At 42.8% G+C, this 17,515-nt stretch overlaps 1 protein-coding gene across 1 annotated transcript in view; it reads right to left on the reverse strand.

Annotated features, from left to right (window-relative positions):
* ARHGAP18 (Rho GTPase activating protein 18) overlaps positions 1-17,515 on the reverse strand; it is a 132,297-nt gene that overhangs the window by 58,766 nt on the left and 56,016 nt on the right. Inside the window, exons 2-6 of the mRNA XM_040429127.1 lie at positions 12,255-12,451; positions 10,970-11,205; positions 7,291-7,366; positions 847-1,001; positions 33-198 (exon numbers count right to left, since the gene is read on the reverse strand). Of these exons, the coding sequence (XP_040285061.1) occupies positions 33-198; positions 847-1,001; positions 7,291-7,366; positions 10,970-11,205; positions 12,255-12,451 (830 nt within the window). The remainder of the gene's footprint in view (positions 1-32; positions 199-846; positions 1,002-7,290; positions 7,367-10,969; positions 11,206-12,254; positions 12,452-17,515) is intronic.

The following is a 17,515-nucleotide window of genomic DNA, read 5'->3' on the forward strand; positions in this document are numbered from 1 at the left end:
TAGACTGTATTATGTATTATTTATACATTTACCTTTAACTTTTATTTTGACAGGACGTTGAAGTTTTAGCTCTGTCCCCAGGACGTCAAATAAGGCACTAAGCTCGATAAGTGCTAGAGAAGTCACCTTCTTCATATCCTGAGGAGCCAAATCACCAATTTTTGTGATGCCTGTCTTGTCCTGAGCAAGTCTGTAGTTCTGTAACAAAACAAAGTCTAGTGGCACTTTCACATAGGTAAAGTATAAACCATTGGATGGGCTCCACTGATAGTGTCAATGTAGTCAATGAATTTTCTAGATACATTAGTCATACACTGGGTTCTAGTAAAATAACAGACTACACAATCATAGATTAGAACATTGAAAAGGTTTATGCCAAGTTTAAAAGTTATCTCCATTCACAAGTACAGCGCTCCGCAATCTCCAGCCTTCCCACAAAGAATGAATAGATCAGCAGTGTGTATGCTTGACCTGCCGCTCCATTCATATGGCGGAATGGGACCCCCATAGGGGAAGATCTACCTTCTAAGACCCTACCGATTAGCTAGTTATCCTATATCCTGTCAATATATGGGGATAACTTTTAAACCTGGCACATCCTCTTTAAAAGTATCTAAGAGAACAGGGTTTTCAGTCTATTTCCACAGGCAGGATTACATTTTTTTAAATCAATACTTCCTAAAAAAAAATACAAAATAAATAAAAACAAATAAATAGTACAAAGTGATAAAATGAGAGTTTATTAAACTTTGGATGGAGTACGCGACCTCTCTGTGTAGGAGGTTGTACCATTATATTACACTGTCACACGTTCAGGATACTTGCAGGATATACAGGAATACTCACCGGTAATAAAGTGTCATCTTCTTTCTCATTCCTGTTAGTAAGAAATTCTCTGAGATTTGAAGCCTGCTCAGCAAATGAAATTTCTAGATTGATGTCAGTTTCAGGAACAGGGATATCTTTGTTTTCTGCTCCCTCTGCATTTTCATTTACTAGCCCTATATATACAGAAAGAATAAGGTTGAAAGTTCTATTAAGAGTGAAGATTAGCTACAAGGAAGATCTGGTTCTGGAGGACCCAACACATTAATGAAATCTGAGGACAATGCATTGATTTCAAATACATTTTGCAAAACTTCATTTCAACACTTGCTGCCAGGTGTCCCCACCGATTATACCCGACTAATGGGTCTCACTGGAAAGCAGTGAACAGTTTTTGTTGTTGTTTTTTTTTGGAACTAGTAGACACACAACTGCACCTTGTTAAAAGGGTTTTCTGAGATTCTGATATGGATGACCTATCCACAGGAGAGGTTATCAATATAATGGTGGGCGTTCGACACCTGGGGCCACCGGTGATCAGCTGTTTGAAGAGGCCAAACCTCTCCACTAAGCGCCGCGGCCTCTTCCTAGGTCAATGATGTCATGTCCATCGGTCATGTGGCATAGGTGCAGATCAGCCCTTTTCAAGTGAATGGGGCTGAGCTGAAATACCAGGTATGACCGCCATTCAATACAGTACTCTGTGCTTGGTAAGCTGCAAGGTGGCCGTGGTGCTCACTGGAGTGCCGCAACCCCCTCAAACAGGAGATCGGCAAGGGTTCCAGACCCTTGCAGATCTAATATTTATGATATCACAAGGATAGGTCATCAATATCAAAATCTTAGAAAATCCATTAAATGCTTTCCATGTGGCAAAGAGATAGTCTTTTTTAAACTGCCCAGCAAAGATTTACTGAAAAACAAGTGATAACAGCAAAAAAAAGTAATGAATATAGATGACACCTGTAAGTCAGACACCGCAACATCTAGCTCCAGAAGAAGGCACCAGATCCTTGATCAGGACAGCAGGGAAGGAGATACACTGGAATAGTATTCCTGACCAAGTTGTATGTGAATGTGCGCCTAGACTGGGTATGTAGCTCAGTCAGAGCTACAGCCAAGATACCAATGGAGCCAGAGTGGAGAACCAGAGCCACAAAAGGAGAAGTTACGATCTTGTTGTCCTAGTGCAGAGTATCAGCAGCAGTGTCATAACCAGCTGGATACTAAAGCAGCTGGCAACAAGTAAAGCTTAATCGGAGCCCAGAAGAACAAAGGCCCACACATCCCCAGAAAACGGCACCTAGTCAATGCAGAGCATAACCCCAATATTGTTCTGAAGCTGTACTCAGCTAAATCAAGACTAATGGCCGAGTTGCACAGATTGATCAAGCATTGTATTATTTTGATAGCCGTTGTGAGCCATACAGAAACTGTTCTATACACACATGCTAGTTACAGTTGTCACAGTTTAAAGGGTTTCTGTCACCCCACAAAACTCATATATTTTTTTTTTGGATAGTTAGATTCCTTATAGGGCGATATAGGAGAATATAATAGTCTTACTTACTATCATGCGGCCGATTCTTTATAAAACGAACTTTTATAATATGTAAATGAGGGCTCTACCAGCAAGTAGGGCGTCTACTTGCTGGTAGCCGCAGCAGCAATCCGCCCCCTCGCCGTGTTGATTGACAGGGCCAGCCGTGATCTCCTCCTCCGGCCGGCCCTGTCAGTAATTCAAAAATCGCGCGCCTCTGGTCATTCGGCGCAGGCGCTCTGAGATAAGGAGGCTCGTCTCCTCAGTGCGCCTGCGCCGATGACATCACCGAAAGAGAAGAGGTCATCGGCGCAGGCGCACTGAGGGAGTGCTGAGGAGACGAGCCTCCTCATCTCAGAGCGCCTGCGCCGAATGACCAGAGGCGCGCGATTTTTGAATTACTGACAGGGCCGGCCGGAGGAGGAGATCCCGGCTGGCCCTGTCAATCAACACGGCAAGGGGGCGGATTTCTGCTGCGGCTACCAGCAAGTAGACGCCCTACTTGCTGGTAGAGCCCTCATTTACATATTATAAAAGTTTGTTTTATAAAGAATCGGCCGCATGAAAGTAAGTAAGACTATTATATTCTCCTATATCGCCCTATAAGGAATCTAACTATCCAAAAAAAAAAAAATGAGTTTTGTGGGGTGACAGAAACCCTTTAACCACATCCTCTTCAGTAACAGTTAATCTCAATTCAGTATACGTCAGCCGGTACCCTGTCCTTCAGCACCTTACATAGCAGTGCTAGACACAGTCAGTGTATACCTAATATTGAACAAAGTATTTTACTTCCAGTTTACGGTAAGTAGAGAAAAATACCTGGTACACGGCACTGTCCACTAGAGAGGAGCGAATTTCCGCTTATGAAATTTGTTCACACTTCGTTTGTTGGTAAAAGGTGAATTGCGTTATGGATTACATTACCACGGACTAGAACGCAATTCTATGATGGAATGCATAACGGAATGCCTTTAGAGGTATTCCTTTATTCATTCCGTCATAATAGAAGTCTATGGGCTACAAAACGGATCTGTCCCGTTTCCATTATGCAGGAAAGGACTCCCCTGCATAATGCAAACAGGACAGATCCGTTTTGCAGCCCATAGACTTCTATTATGACGAAATGAATAACGGAATGCCTCTAAAGGCATTCCGTTATGTATTCTGTCATAGAATTGCGTTCTAGTCCGAGGTAATGGAATCCATAATGCAATTCACCTTTTACCAACAAACGAAGTGTGAACAAATTTCCTAAGCGGAAATTCGCTCATCTCTACTGTCCACACATCGATGCTCGTAAAAATGGTTTTATTTAAAACAAATAAAACAATGAATTTACAGACTAGTATAATGCATTTCTTAAGAAAGATGCAGATCTCCTCAGAAAGACGTCACACAAGTCAGTCAATTTATTGTTTTATTTGTTTTAAATACAATCTTTTTTACGTGCATCAATGTGTGGACAGTGGCACAGTGCCCTGGTGTACCTGGTGAATTTCCTCTTCACAACTTATCCTTGGAGCCTCAGATTCTTTGGAGGTAGCTGCAGTCCTTATACACAGGAGGTAGTCACCTCCACATAGCGCCTAACTGAGTTGTGCCAGGCTAATGCATCCACCACCATCTCTCTACTACTTATGAAAAAAATATAAGGGGTTGAGTCAGCACAACCTGCCTGCAGGTGCACATCACTATGGCGAACTACATACACAAACGGAAAATGCAAATGTGATCGCACACTGCATCCAGCACTCTGCCCTCCATGCTGGATGAGACATTGGTTTATATTTTGGCCAAAGCATAGTAAGCCACTCACCGCGTCAAGGTCTTCTCAATTGAGTGGTCCCTAACTCTTGTTCCTACCTGTTCATGGGCCATGACAGCCACATAAAATCCAGGGAATGCAGGTCAGCATGCAAGCCAAGTACACTTTGCTTGTAACCCCGTCCGGTGCCATTACAGCTTTCATCGGATCCAGGGATGCAAGTACCAACATGCATGCTGAACCCACCATATACTTCTCCTGGAGCCAGATGGCTAATGGTAGGTTCTATATAAGCAGACTCAGTTTTATACTGACTTTAAAACCAGCCTCAAGGACAGATTAACTGGTCAGGTGTGCTTGACTCAAAGGAGATCGCCACGCCTCCAATATATGCTACAAAGAAAAAAATATAAGGGGTTGAGTCAGCACAACCTGCCTGCAGGTGCACATCACTATGGCGAACTAACAGTTTTACACTATGGAGGGCCTTTTGTTACATTTTTTATATAACTTTCAGGTTACAATAGCTCCATCATTACTAAAAATACTGTACACACACACACACACACACACACACACACACACATAATTATAGCATGATGAGCTAGTACATAGCCCGTCCCAGGACGGTGACTGTAATAGAAAATGCATCCACTTATGGGTAGGGTTCTTGTTCCAGGAAAATGACTGCAATCTCTATATAGAAATATCCATGATCACGAAAATGACTTAGTGGAATTAGGAATGCTAGTTGTAATGCAAAGGCATCAGATATTGTGAATATACAAAATATCCAGGACAAGCCAATGTGGAGGTCCCTTTACATGTTTTCTCCACTGGCCCACTTTCCAGACACTAGTGGAATCCAATGATCAGAGTTTTTCATCTTTCAGTGTACCTTTGGACTTATCATCATGGATATGGATGTGTTTCTCTTCATCATTGCGTACTTTACGGCCTGCGCTAATCATAATGATCGGTGTTAGGCAGGGAGAGAGAAGTATGCAGAGGCACCCCTCTCATTGATCCAGCAGAGCACTGTATGAGTGGGGGTAAATGACTTGGAATTTCATGGTGGCAGTATTTCTGTTACAAACTGACACAGAAAAACACTAAGGTGTGATAAGCACATCTTCTGTGAAGACTAAGATCTAAGAAACAGTCTGTCCTCCAGTGTAATGTTTTGTATATATATATATATATATATATATATATATATATATATATATATATATATATATCTATCTCGGGGGAGTTAGGTTTGTGGTTTTGTTCCACATGCTTCATAGAACATTGCGTGGATTTACAGTAGTGAAGGAATGTGTTTCTTACTAGAAAACATTTTAGTCTACAGAACAAACAGTCACAGTAAATATCATATCATATGGCAATGAGAAAACAGAAATGTCCAAATAAGTCCCAGATATGAGAAAAGCAAAATCGCTCTGATGACAGTAAAGTTCTCCATAAGGGAATGTTTAGTTTTCCCACATTGAATGGTAGAAATATGTACAAGACTAATGTCCAATTACACTCACAGAATTCCATGTTAGCAACTTATTAACAGATCCATGAAACAGTATTTGGTATATAACAGGCTAAAGGCTATGATCTAACATCCCTGATGGAGGTAGAAGTGATCTCAAATAATGCTTTACGATGTGCAGGTCATATAACCACCCATACATACATATGTGCAAAGTAAGAGAAATGCCAAAAGAGAAGAGAAGAGGATGCGGGATGGACGGCTGTGCGACCATATAAGTTCAAAGAAATTGTTCTTTGAATGGTATTTTTGTTAAAATAGTCTCTTTACAGGTGACGTGTTTCTGGGCTGGACTAACCCCTTCATCAGACCAAGAAACAGTATACTGTTGTATGTTTTGGTCTGATGAAGGGGCTGGTTTGTCCCCGAAATGCATCACCTGTAAAGAGAATATATCAACAAAGATACTATTAAAAGAACCACGTCTTTGAACTTACCTGGGTGCGCCACTGCCTATACGGCATCCTCTTCTCTTCTGGTTTCCTGGCCTCACACACCATATGCCTGGAGGAAGAAGCCTGACTGCACCAGCACCTTTAATATATTTCTAGACCCTGTTTTGGGTGTTGTGCTCTCAGTGCAACCTATTGAGGTGAGAATCTCCAACCTTTAAATCCAACCATCTATCCCATGGTCCTTCCAATGAAGCGCTGCTCTCCTTCCTTCTTCGAGTAAAAGGTGATACTCCGAAACAGGCAAAGTTATAGGAGGTGTAGGGGTAGCAGGAGACGACCACAAAAGAAGAAACCAGTATCCACCTCCTCTCGACCACACCACATGAATTAAGAGGCTTATGGCATGGCCCTGGCGCCTAGATCCAGTGACTTTACATGGCGATATCGATGGCACTGTGCAATCCTGAACGCAGTGCCATCAGAAGGATCCTGTGTTCACAGTGACACCTCAATCCTGTACTGTGTCAAGTGATGCCATAAGTTACACCATGTACACATATTTGACATCACTTTGCACTGGAGTATTTTTGCCTTTTTTCCCTACATGAGACCTACAAAATTAAATTAAAGTATTGTACTCCAATTTTAAATAATAAGTAAGCCCCATGTGTTCCACAAAAAAGTTAAAACTTTTTTCGGTAGACCTCAACCATGAAAAGGTTTATAATGACAGATGGTAGTCAGTGACTTTGCATTGGGGTCCTAGTCTTAAGTTACCCCTTAGTTCTAATACATGTTTGAATGCTAAGAGAAAATTTAAAAGAGGGAAGGAAAAGGACTAGTGACAGAAATTAACCCCTATGACTGTCAAAGCTACTTCCAATTCCCACAATTATAGCCAAGAGAAGCTAAACTGCTGAGTTAGAAGCAAATACTACACATCACAGATCATTACTTTCGTAGAAGCAGTCAAGTTCCCCTTCCTGTCATAGCAACTCATTTTCTAATTAAGACCTACTCGGGACCACTCTCTCTATTAGCCAGCGTGGAGAGCTGCTGCAAAGAGTGTCTCCCGCTTTGGAGGACTTGGTGTAGCCATGAACTAGGCTTGCATAATCATTTTAAAGGTCTTGCTGTCGAGTCATTGGAGCAAAAATCATTTGCTACAGTAAATCAGAAATAAGTACAGTGTTGGTAAAACCAAATCATCACATACCTTCAGATTTTTCATGGAGCTCTTCACTTGTTGCTTCACTTTTCTCTGTAGATTGAAATCCATTCAAGTCTTCTACCTACAATGCATCACAGGTGGTTTATAGACAAGTTGGAAAAACATTTTTTAAGCAGCAGATATTACAGGCGATACTATTTATATACTAGATTTAGGCCATGGATGCACTACAATTTTCAGGGAGTCTGTCAGCAGTTTTGTATCCTTAGGCATAGGTAAGGAAGGGCCTGGAGGTAATAAATATTTCTGTCTCTGCTTTTATTAAATGGAAGGCTGTAAAAGTTAATTTCAAATGCAGCGGCTGCAACTCCTGCTTCAGGTTCAATGTAGGGCTGTGGAGCTGTTCATACAAGCCTGAAACACTTCTAATGGACAAGAGGGAGTGCCGGATGTGGCATTCCAAGTTCATTTTTCTAGCACTCCATGAATTAAGGCACAGAAGTATGTATTACCTCCTGTCGCCTACTTAAGTTTGTCAGCAGTTTTTCATAAAAAGAACTGCTGCAAGCCTCCCTTTCAGAAAAAATGTGAAGTGGTTTCCAAAGGTATGTAAGGTTAAAAGCCATAGAAATGCATAACTCCACATAAAAAACTTAGTTTCTCTCATCAAAATTTTTGGGGGAATTTATCACACCTTCTATCAATTGTTGTAGCTTAAGAAACGTACAAAATAGGGGCTTTGTGACTTTTTGAGGACATTTGCGCAAAAAATGTTGAAACCTTTTACATTTTTACACCACTCACACCAGTTCTGAAATAGAGGGGTACTCTCCTTGAGTGCATTAGTTGGCATGAGGAGGCCATTCATGCTCCTCTGGAATTGTGGGAAGAAAGGGATGCAAATGAGCTCTTAACAAGCTCTTCCTCTAATGCCACCAGTTCTGAATTATGAATGGTAAAGTGGGTATGGTTAGCTATGTTAATGAGTTGTCACTGACTCTTTTTGCAAAAAGTGCAAAAAAGGCACAGACTCACTACAATACAAGGGTGAAGTAGAAAAAGTGGAGTCACATTTCTAGACAAAAGTGTTAGGTTTAAGGATGCACCATGTGACATTTGATAACTTTTGTGCAAAGTGCACCAACGCAGACTCAAGAAAAACGGACTTCAAATATTCTGCTCCTGGTCTATTATTTCTCCTTTGTTTCTAGGGCTTATTCACATATAGTACAAGGTGTGTATGACTCCTACAAAGTTAAGCGCTGGCAATAGTGACTGTTGTGTAGAAGTCAATGCCATGACAGTCGTGTGACATTTAAAACTTACAATAGACTTGGTTGACTCATGGAAAAGAATTTGCACTAAACTCACATGGAGCAACTTTAATTGTATTGACAAATTTGCTCTGAATATCGCAAGCTGCTCTGAAGCCCTGCTGGTGTTAAAGGGTTTCTGTCACCCCATTAAACCGTTTTTTTTTTTTTTTTCTTTACTAATAATCCCTATAGTGCGATCTCATGATACATAAGCAAATTAATCATTTTGGTTCAGTAGAATTTGCTAAAAATCGATTTTTAAAATATGCTAATTACCTTGCTACCAGCAAGTAGGGCGGCTACTTGCTGGTAGCAGCCGCATCCTCCATTCGTAATAACGCCCCCTCGGCATGCTGATTGACAGGCGCTGTTAGAATTTGAAATCTCGCGCCTGCGCCGTACCTGGCTTCAATCGGCGCAGGCGCACTGAGAGGCGGCCGCTCGCTCGACCGCTCCATCCTCAATGCGCCTGCGTCGATGACGTCATCGCATACACCCGGAAGAGAAGACGCCGGCATCGCTGGAAGGAGGCGGAGAGTCTGGATGACGTCGCTGGATGCTCGAATCAGATAAGTATGTATGTAATAAGGATGCTGCCACAAAAACCACCAACGAAATGGTCATAAAAAACAATAAATATATATATACACATATATTTTAGTGTAAGTGATATATATCATATATGTTTCTTTGTGTATATATTACTATAAATATATATATATAAATATATGTTCACGGACTGGCATATATATACACATAGAAACAGATATAGAGATACACATAAATATATTTATATATATATATATATATATATATATATACAGAGTAATTCTGATATATTATCATAAAGATATATATAGAAATAGTCGTGATAGACAGGCAGAGAGGGACAGGCAGAGAGGGACAGGCAGAGAGGGACAGGCAGAGAGGGACAGGCAGACATGGACACGCAGACATGGACACGCAGACATGGACACGCAGACATGGACACGCAGACATGGACACGCAGACATTGACAGGCAGAGATGGACAGGCAGAGATGGACAGGCAGAGATGGACAGGCAGAGATGGACAGGCAGAGATGGACAGGCAGAGAGGGACAGGCACACATGGACAGGCAGAGATGGAGACGCAGAGATGGACACGCAGACATGGACAGGCAGAGATGGAGACGCCGAGATGGACAGGCAGACATGGACACGGAGAGATGGACACGGAGAGATGGACAGGCAGACATGGACATGTCCATGTCTGCGTGCCTGTCCCTCTCTGCCTGTCCCTCTCTGCCTGTCCATGTCTGCCTGTCCATCTCGACTGTTTCTATATATATCTTTATGATAATATATCAGAATTACTCTATGTCTATTTATATTTATATATATATATATATATATATATATATATATATATAAAAATATATTTATGTGTATCTCTATATCTGTTTCTATGTGTATATATATGCCAGTCCGTGAACATATATTTATATATATATATATATATATATATATATATATTTATAGTAATATATACACAAAGAAACATATATGATATATATCACTTACACTAAAATATATGTGTGTATATATATATATATATATATATATATATACACACACATACATATACACTATTTGACAGATATATACAGATATTTATATATGTGTCATATATAAGCATCTGTATATTTGAGTAGGGCTTATTATTCATATTCGTTGGTGGTATAGTGTTAATAATTGTACTTTTGATAACAATTATTTATTGTTTTTTATGACCATTTCGTTGGTGGTTTTTGTGGCAGCATCCTTATTACGTACATACTTACCTGATTCGAGCATCCAGCGACGTCATCCAGACTCTCCGCCTCCTTCCAGCGATGCCGGCGTCTTCTCTTCCGGGTGTATGCGATGACGTCATCGACGCAGGCGCATTGAGGATGGAGCGGTCGAGCGAGCGGTCGCCTCTCAGTGCGCCTGCGCCGATTGAAGCCAGGTACGGCGCAGGCGCGAGATTTCAAATTCTAACAGCGCCAGCAGAGAACGATTCCCTTCCCTGGCCCTGTCAATCAGCATGCCGAGGGGGCGTTATTACCATCGGAGGATGCGGCTGCTACCAGCAAGTAGCCGCCCTACTTGCTGGTAGCAAGGTAATTAGCATATTTTAAAAATCGATTTTTAGCAAATTCTACTGAACCAAAATGATTAATTTGCTTATGTATCATGAGATCGCACTATAGGGATTATTAGTAAAGAAAAAAAAAAAAACGGTTTAATGGGGTGACAGAAACCCTTTAAGAAGCAGTTAGTAGGATTCGAAGTTTCCTTTTTATATCATAACAGGGAATTTAACAGTACACATTCCTGAGAATCATTTACAGTTACGGAGATCTAAGGTCAGTCGCTTGCACTTACTTTGTCCTTTGAGCTTGTCGGTTGCTTGAACACATCCCGGACATCAGGGATCTGATAGGGTTTGTTTTTTTTCCTCAAGGTCTGAGTGAATGTATCGATTCGTTTCTGGACAGCAGCAGACTGGGTCTTTGTTAGAGTAGATAGAAATACCATGCTGTCCTGGGAGTCTGCGGAGCTCTCGCCAAATAATTCGGACAGTCCAGCTTCTTTGAGCCATTCCTCCTCCAGCTCACCCTCTGGAAACCAACATATGTCAATGTAAGGTGGTCAATAGCTTAAAAATATATATTATTCATCAAAGCTAATTTTGCGCTTATTGATTACATTGCATACTAGAAGAATCACACATGTATACCCACTCATTGAAGATTTAAAGAGGACCTTTCACTAGAATAAAAAATCTAAACTAAGCATACAGACATGGAGATTGGCGCCCAGGGATCTTCCTGCACTTACTATTATCCCTGGGCGCCGCTCCGTTCTCCCGGTATAGGCTCCGGTATCTTCATATGTTCGGCTCAACTGGGTGGAGCCTGCCGGCGTCTCCTTCTCCCAGGCTGTAGTGCTGGGCAATCGCAGCGCTCAGCTCATAGCCTGAGAGGTTTTTTTTTCTCTCAGGCTATGAGCTGAGCGCTGCGATTGGCCAGCACTACAGCCTGGGAGAAGGAGACGCCGGCAGGCTCCACCCAGTTGAGCCGAACATATGAAGATACCGGAGCCTATACCGGGAGAACGGAACGGCGCCCAGGGATAATAGTAAGTGCAGGAAGATCTCTGGGGGCCGATCTCCATGTCTGTATGCTTAGTTTAGATTTTTTATTCTAGTGAAAGGTCCTCTTTAAATATAACTTTAATGAGATCTTCACAGATCTTAATGAAGACATGAAGCCAAAGCATCACTGCAATACAACTATGGTAACTCAAGGTTCACTGCCATCTAGTTAAGGCCCCATTCACACGACCGTATTTTTGGTCCGCATTCGATCTGCATTTTTTTGCGGATTGGATGCAGGCCCATTCATTTCTATGAGTTCTCAAAAAATGCCGACTGCATCCGTATGTCTGTTCTGTAGCCCCACAAAATACATAGAACATCTCCTATTCTTGTCCGTTTTGCTGACAAGGATAGGCATTGTTATAATAGATCCGGAAAAAAACAAAAAAAAAAAAAACAAACCCGTACGCCACCCGTATTTTTTGTGGATCCACATTTTGCAGACAGTAAAATACATACGGGGGTGTGAATGCACCCTAAGCTTAATAGGCTCTTTTGATAAATTCTTACCATCAGGCTCCTTAACTACAACATGCTGTTTCTCTTGATTATCATCAGAGCTCTCCTTAATGTTCTCCACTTCTGTCCAGTAATCATCAAGAGACAGTTCATCTAAGGAGTCTTGTGATCCTGATCTGTTGAAAGTTATTTTATCCAAGGCACTGTTCAGGCTCCCATGGTTCATCGAGTAATGCCCAGATTTGCGACTGAAACACAAGATTGGCATATATCTAATAACTGCAAATCACTCCAAAGTCATACATAATATGATGACATTATTGTTTTGGATCTCAATCAGAGACATTAAAATAGGCTAAAACTTCAGTTTTACAAAATTGTTTAAAAATCACACACCAGACAGTTGGGGTACCAAAAGTCAGACACCCATCAATCTGATACTGATGACCTATATTGAGGCTGACCTGTTGCATGTGCGCTTGGAAGCTGAGGGCATCTGTACTGGTCTCAGGCAGGTGTGATCACATTTACACTGTGGCCCGGTCTAGGGTTGCTTCGATAACAAAATCTTGATTCGGTTTCGATACCATAAAAAAGTATTGTGATACTCGATACCATGCGAAAAAAATAAAACGCCTAAAAAAGCTGTGTGCATTCCGCATTTTATGGCTGACCCATAATAGAACAGTCCAATCCTTTTTTTTTTGGGGGGGGGGGGAGACAAGGTGACTAAAAAAATAAATAAAAATATGGCGAATCACGCATTTTTTCTTTTACAGTGTTTACCGCATAAGAGAGATTTTTTTATATTTTGGACTTTTCGGACGTAGCAATATGTAATATTTTATTTATTGTTTATATATTTTAGATCTCTATTAGATCCCTAATAGAGCTCTATGAGGGTGAATAGGATCTCACACTCTCCCTGCTGCCCTGTGCATAGTACACAGAGCAGCAGGGAGCTTACCATGGCAGCCAGGGCTTCAGTAGCGTCCTGGCTGCTGGGGTAACCGATCGGAGCCCCAGGATTACACTGCTTGGGCTCCGATCAGAACTGCCACTGCCACCAATGAAGAGGAGGTGAGGGGACTCTGTGGCCACTACCAACGATTTTAATACTGTGGAGAAGGGGTGCACTGCGCCACCAATGTTTTTAATACCGGGGGGGGGGGGGGGGGGGGGAAGGGTAGTAGCACAGCCTAGTATCGATAAAAGGCAAATCCCGATAACGTATCGATACCGGGACAAAAGTATCGACTGTACCTAGCCCTGTCAATCAAAATCCAGAGAGCTCAGCGGTTGTAGGGAGAGCTGAGCCTCTAAGTGTAATGGCAACGTCTCAGTTGCTCCTATAGACTCATTTGCATATATTAAAACATTTTTCTCAGCAATGCGGGCACATATGATCATGAGACCAACACAGATGCCTTCAGCTGCCAAGTGCACATGTAACAGGTCAGCCAGTTTCATAGGTACAAATCTGCTGACATATGCCCGTGTCAAAGGGGCCTTATAGTTATGCACCTGGATAGCAATAAAGGGCGAGTATTCCGCGCGGATGCGATGCGTGAGGTGAACGCATTGCACCCGCACTGAATACCGACCCATTAATTTCTATGGGGCTGTTCACATGAGCGGTGATTTTCACGCATCACTTGTGCGTTGCGTGAAAATCCCAATTGAGGGTTAAAAAAAAAATATATATATATTAACTCACCTTCTCCTCTTGTTCGCGTAGTTCCCGGTCTCTTCTTTACTTCTTTAATGATGAACTATCGGCTAGGACCTGTGGTGACGTCAGATCACATGCTCCAATCACATGGTCCATCACCACGGTGATGGACCATGTGATTGGAGCATGTGATCTGACGTCACCAAAGGTCCTTTAGCCCACAGCTCATCATTAAAGAAGTAAAGAAGAGACCGGGAACTACGCGAACAAGAGGAGAAGGAGAGTTAATTTTTTTATTTTTTTTTTAACCCTCAATTGATCACCTACTAAGCATTCTGTATTCAGAATGCTATTATTTTCCCTTATAGCCATGTTATAAGGGAAAATAATAACATCTACACAACACCTAACCCAAGCCCGAACTTCTGTGAAGAAGTTCGGGTTTGGGTACCAAACATGCGTGATTTTTCTCACGCGAGTGCAAAACGCATTACAATGTTTTGCACTCGCGCGGAAAAATCGCGGTTGTTCCCACAACGCACCCGCACATTTTCCCGCAACGCCCGTGTGAAAGAGGCCTAAGGGCCCATTCAGACAATTTGCGGATCTGCAAAACACGGATACCGGCCATGTGCATTCCGCAATTTGCGGACCGCACATGGCCGCAACCATAATAGAAAATGCCTATTCTTGTCCGCGATTGCAGACAAGAATAGGACATGTTCTATCTTTTCTGCGGAGCCGCAGTACGGAATAACGGATGCGGACAGCACATGGTGTGGTGTCCACTTCTTTTGAGGGCCCATAGAAATGATTGGATCCGCAAACCTTCCGCAAAATTGCGGAACGGGTGCGGATGCGTTCATACGGCCGTGTGAATGATCCCCAATTCATAGGGCACAGCAAAATAATATGGGGCCCATAAACAGACACTGTGGCTGTGCTAGCCTCTGCAGGCATATATGAAAGTGTTTGGTCATCTTATCAGCAAGCCTTCATTTACACTTGTGCAGGTCTTATCGTACTATACTTTATGTCTACTAGCAGAAGGACTCGGCTTAGCAAGGGTATATTTAATCTATTTCATTTATTGTTTGTGTGTCATTAAAAGATATCAACAGTATCCCCCATAACATGACCTCCACAGCAGCCCACCCCTTTACACTGCCCCCCCCCCCCCCACAGTGCCCCACTTCCTTAAAATAGGACTTCCACAGCACCCCAACCCCTTGACAGTGACCTCCACAGGGGCCCGCATCCTTAACAGTGACCTCTACAGCACCCTGCCCCTTGAGGCCTCTTTCACACGACCGTATAGCTTTTTCAGTATTTTGCAGTCCGTTTTTCACAAATCCGTTGTTCCGTTTTTTGTTTCCGTTTCGTTTTTCCGTATGGCATATACAGTAATTACATAGAATAAATTGGGCTGGGCATAACATTTTTAATGGATGGTTCCGCAAAAACGGAACGGATATGGAAGACATACGGATGCATTCCCGTATGTGTTCCGGTCTTTTTGCGGACCTATTGACTTGAATGGAGCCACAGAACGTGATTTGCGGGCAATAATAGGACATGTTCTATCTTTCAACGGAACAGAAAAACTGAAATACGGAAACGGAATGCACACGAAGTACATTCAGTTTTTTTGGCGGAACCATTGAAATGAATGGTTCCGTATACGGAACGCAAAAAACAGTATGTAAACGGGAAAAAAAAAAACAGTCGTGTGAAAGAGGCCTAAGGCTCCATTCACACGTCCGTGGTGTGTTGCGGACCCACAAATTGCTTAACAAATTGCGGATCCGTAACACACCCGCCCTGCACCCCTATAGAAATGCCTATTCTTGTCCGCAGCTGCAGACAAGAATAGGACATGTTCTATCTTTTGCGGAGCTGCAGACCCGAAGATCGGGGCCGCGCTCCGCAAATGCGGATGCGGACAGCACACTGTGTGCTGTCCGCATCCATTCCGTCCCCAGAGAGAATGAATGGGTCCACACCCGTTCCGCAAAATTGCGGAACGGATGCGGACCCATTTGCGGACGTGTGAATGGAGCCTAACAGTGACCTCCATAAGGGACAGTCCCCTTAACTGTGACCTCCCGTATTCCCTGCCCCTTAACAGAGACCTCCACAGCGCATGCCCTTTTAACAGTGACTTCCACAGTACCCTGCTCCCTTAACAGTGACCTCACAGTACCCTGCTGCCTTAACATTGACATCCACAGCAACTGCTCCTTTAACAGTGACCTCTACAGTGCCCGCCCCTTTAACAGTGACCTCCACAGTGCCCGACCCTTTAACAGTGACCTCCACAGTGCCCGCCCCTTTAACAGTGACCTCCACAGTGCCCGCCCCTTTAACAGTGACCTCCACAGTGCCCGCCCCTTTAACAGTGACCTCCACAGTGCCCGCCCCTTTAACAGTGACCTCCACAGTGCCCGCCCCTTTAACAGTGACCTCCACAGTGCCCGCCCTTTAACAGTGACCTCCACAGCGGCCTGACAATTGTCCAATCAAATTCATTTTCTTACTGGGCATTTACATTGGCTAAGCGTCGCAATCGAAATCATATTAACTCACACATAAGCTGTCTTATACTAAGGATGTCCTTTGTTGCCTATAGCAACCAATCAGAGCTCATATTAATAACCTGTAGCAAAATAGAAGCTGAGCTGTGATTGGTTGCTATAGGCAACCTGATGAATATCTACGCCACAACAGCCAAGAGAAAATGGTCCCTGTAGTTTGGCGATTAGGTTACTATGCGCATTTTTTGGCAAATAATTGTAAAGTGCGCTGTGAAGATTTCCACTAATACATAGTCTGTGAGGTTCCCTGAGTCATAGGAGGCGGCTGTGCAAAAGATCGTGATTGTACATGCGACGGTGCGGATTCCTTTAGCGGACATACATGCTCCGATGTTCTCCTTTGCCCTGTGCTAAATCGCGGAGGGGAAAGGCATTTTCAGGAGTTCTCGTGACGAACCGGGCTCTCCACGGGGCCTCCGCCCGGCAGTGTGTTGTTGTAGACAAAAGATCCCGTGCCCTGCGCGATCCAGCACAGGGCAAGGGGACGCATTGGAGCACGAGGTGCTCAGATGCTAGCATCAGGGGGGCTGCCTGGGTGAAAATATGGGTATGTCCAGGTTCAGCTCTGAACCCGGACAACCCCTTTAACCTACCAGCAATCAGAATTTGTATGTAGCAATATGCAAGGCACCAGGGTTAGCACTCGTCTTTTAGATGGACAGTTAAATCCGTTGGTTGGTCAGTCAGGTAAATTTTATATACTGAATGTGTCATTCAAGGACGTTTTATCATTAAGAAAATACTACAGATAAAAAAGCTTTCATAGACCAAGCAAATTGTTTGCAAGTTATCTGATAATGACGTAAATGTATCCTGTACCAACAAAAAGGGAACCTGTCATTGTCAGAGAGTAAACCAATGCCAGGATGTGCTTGGCAAGCCAGTTCTCGGAGACCATGCAACATTTATATGGCTGGATTTACCTATTAAGTTTTGATGTGTTTTTTTTTTTTCTACATCCTGGATTACATACAATTGTTTTAGCAAATTTTCTCACCAACAATCTTACCTCTGACTCAACAAACTCTGAGGTACTTTGACAATAA

This window comes from Bufo bufo, chromosome 4 (genome assembly GCF_905171765.1).
Source record: "Bufo bufo chromosome 4, aBufBuf1.1, whole genome shotgun sequence".
Classification (NCBI taxonomy): Eukaryota; Metazoa; Chordata; class Amphibia; order Anura; family Bufonidae; genus Bufo; species Bufo bufo.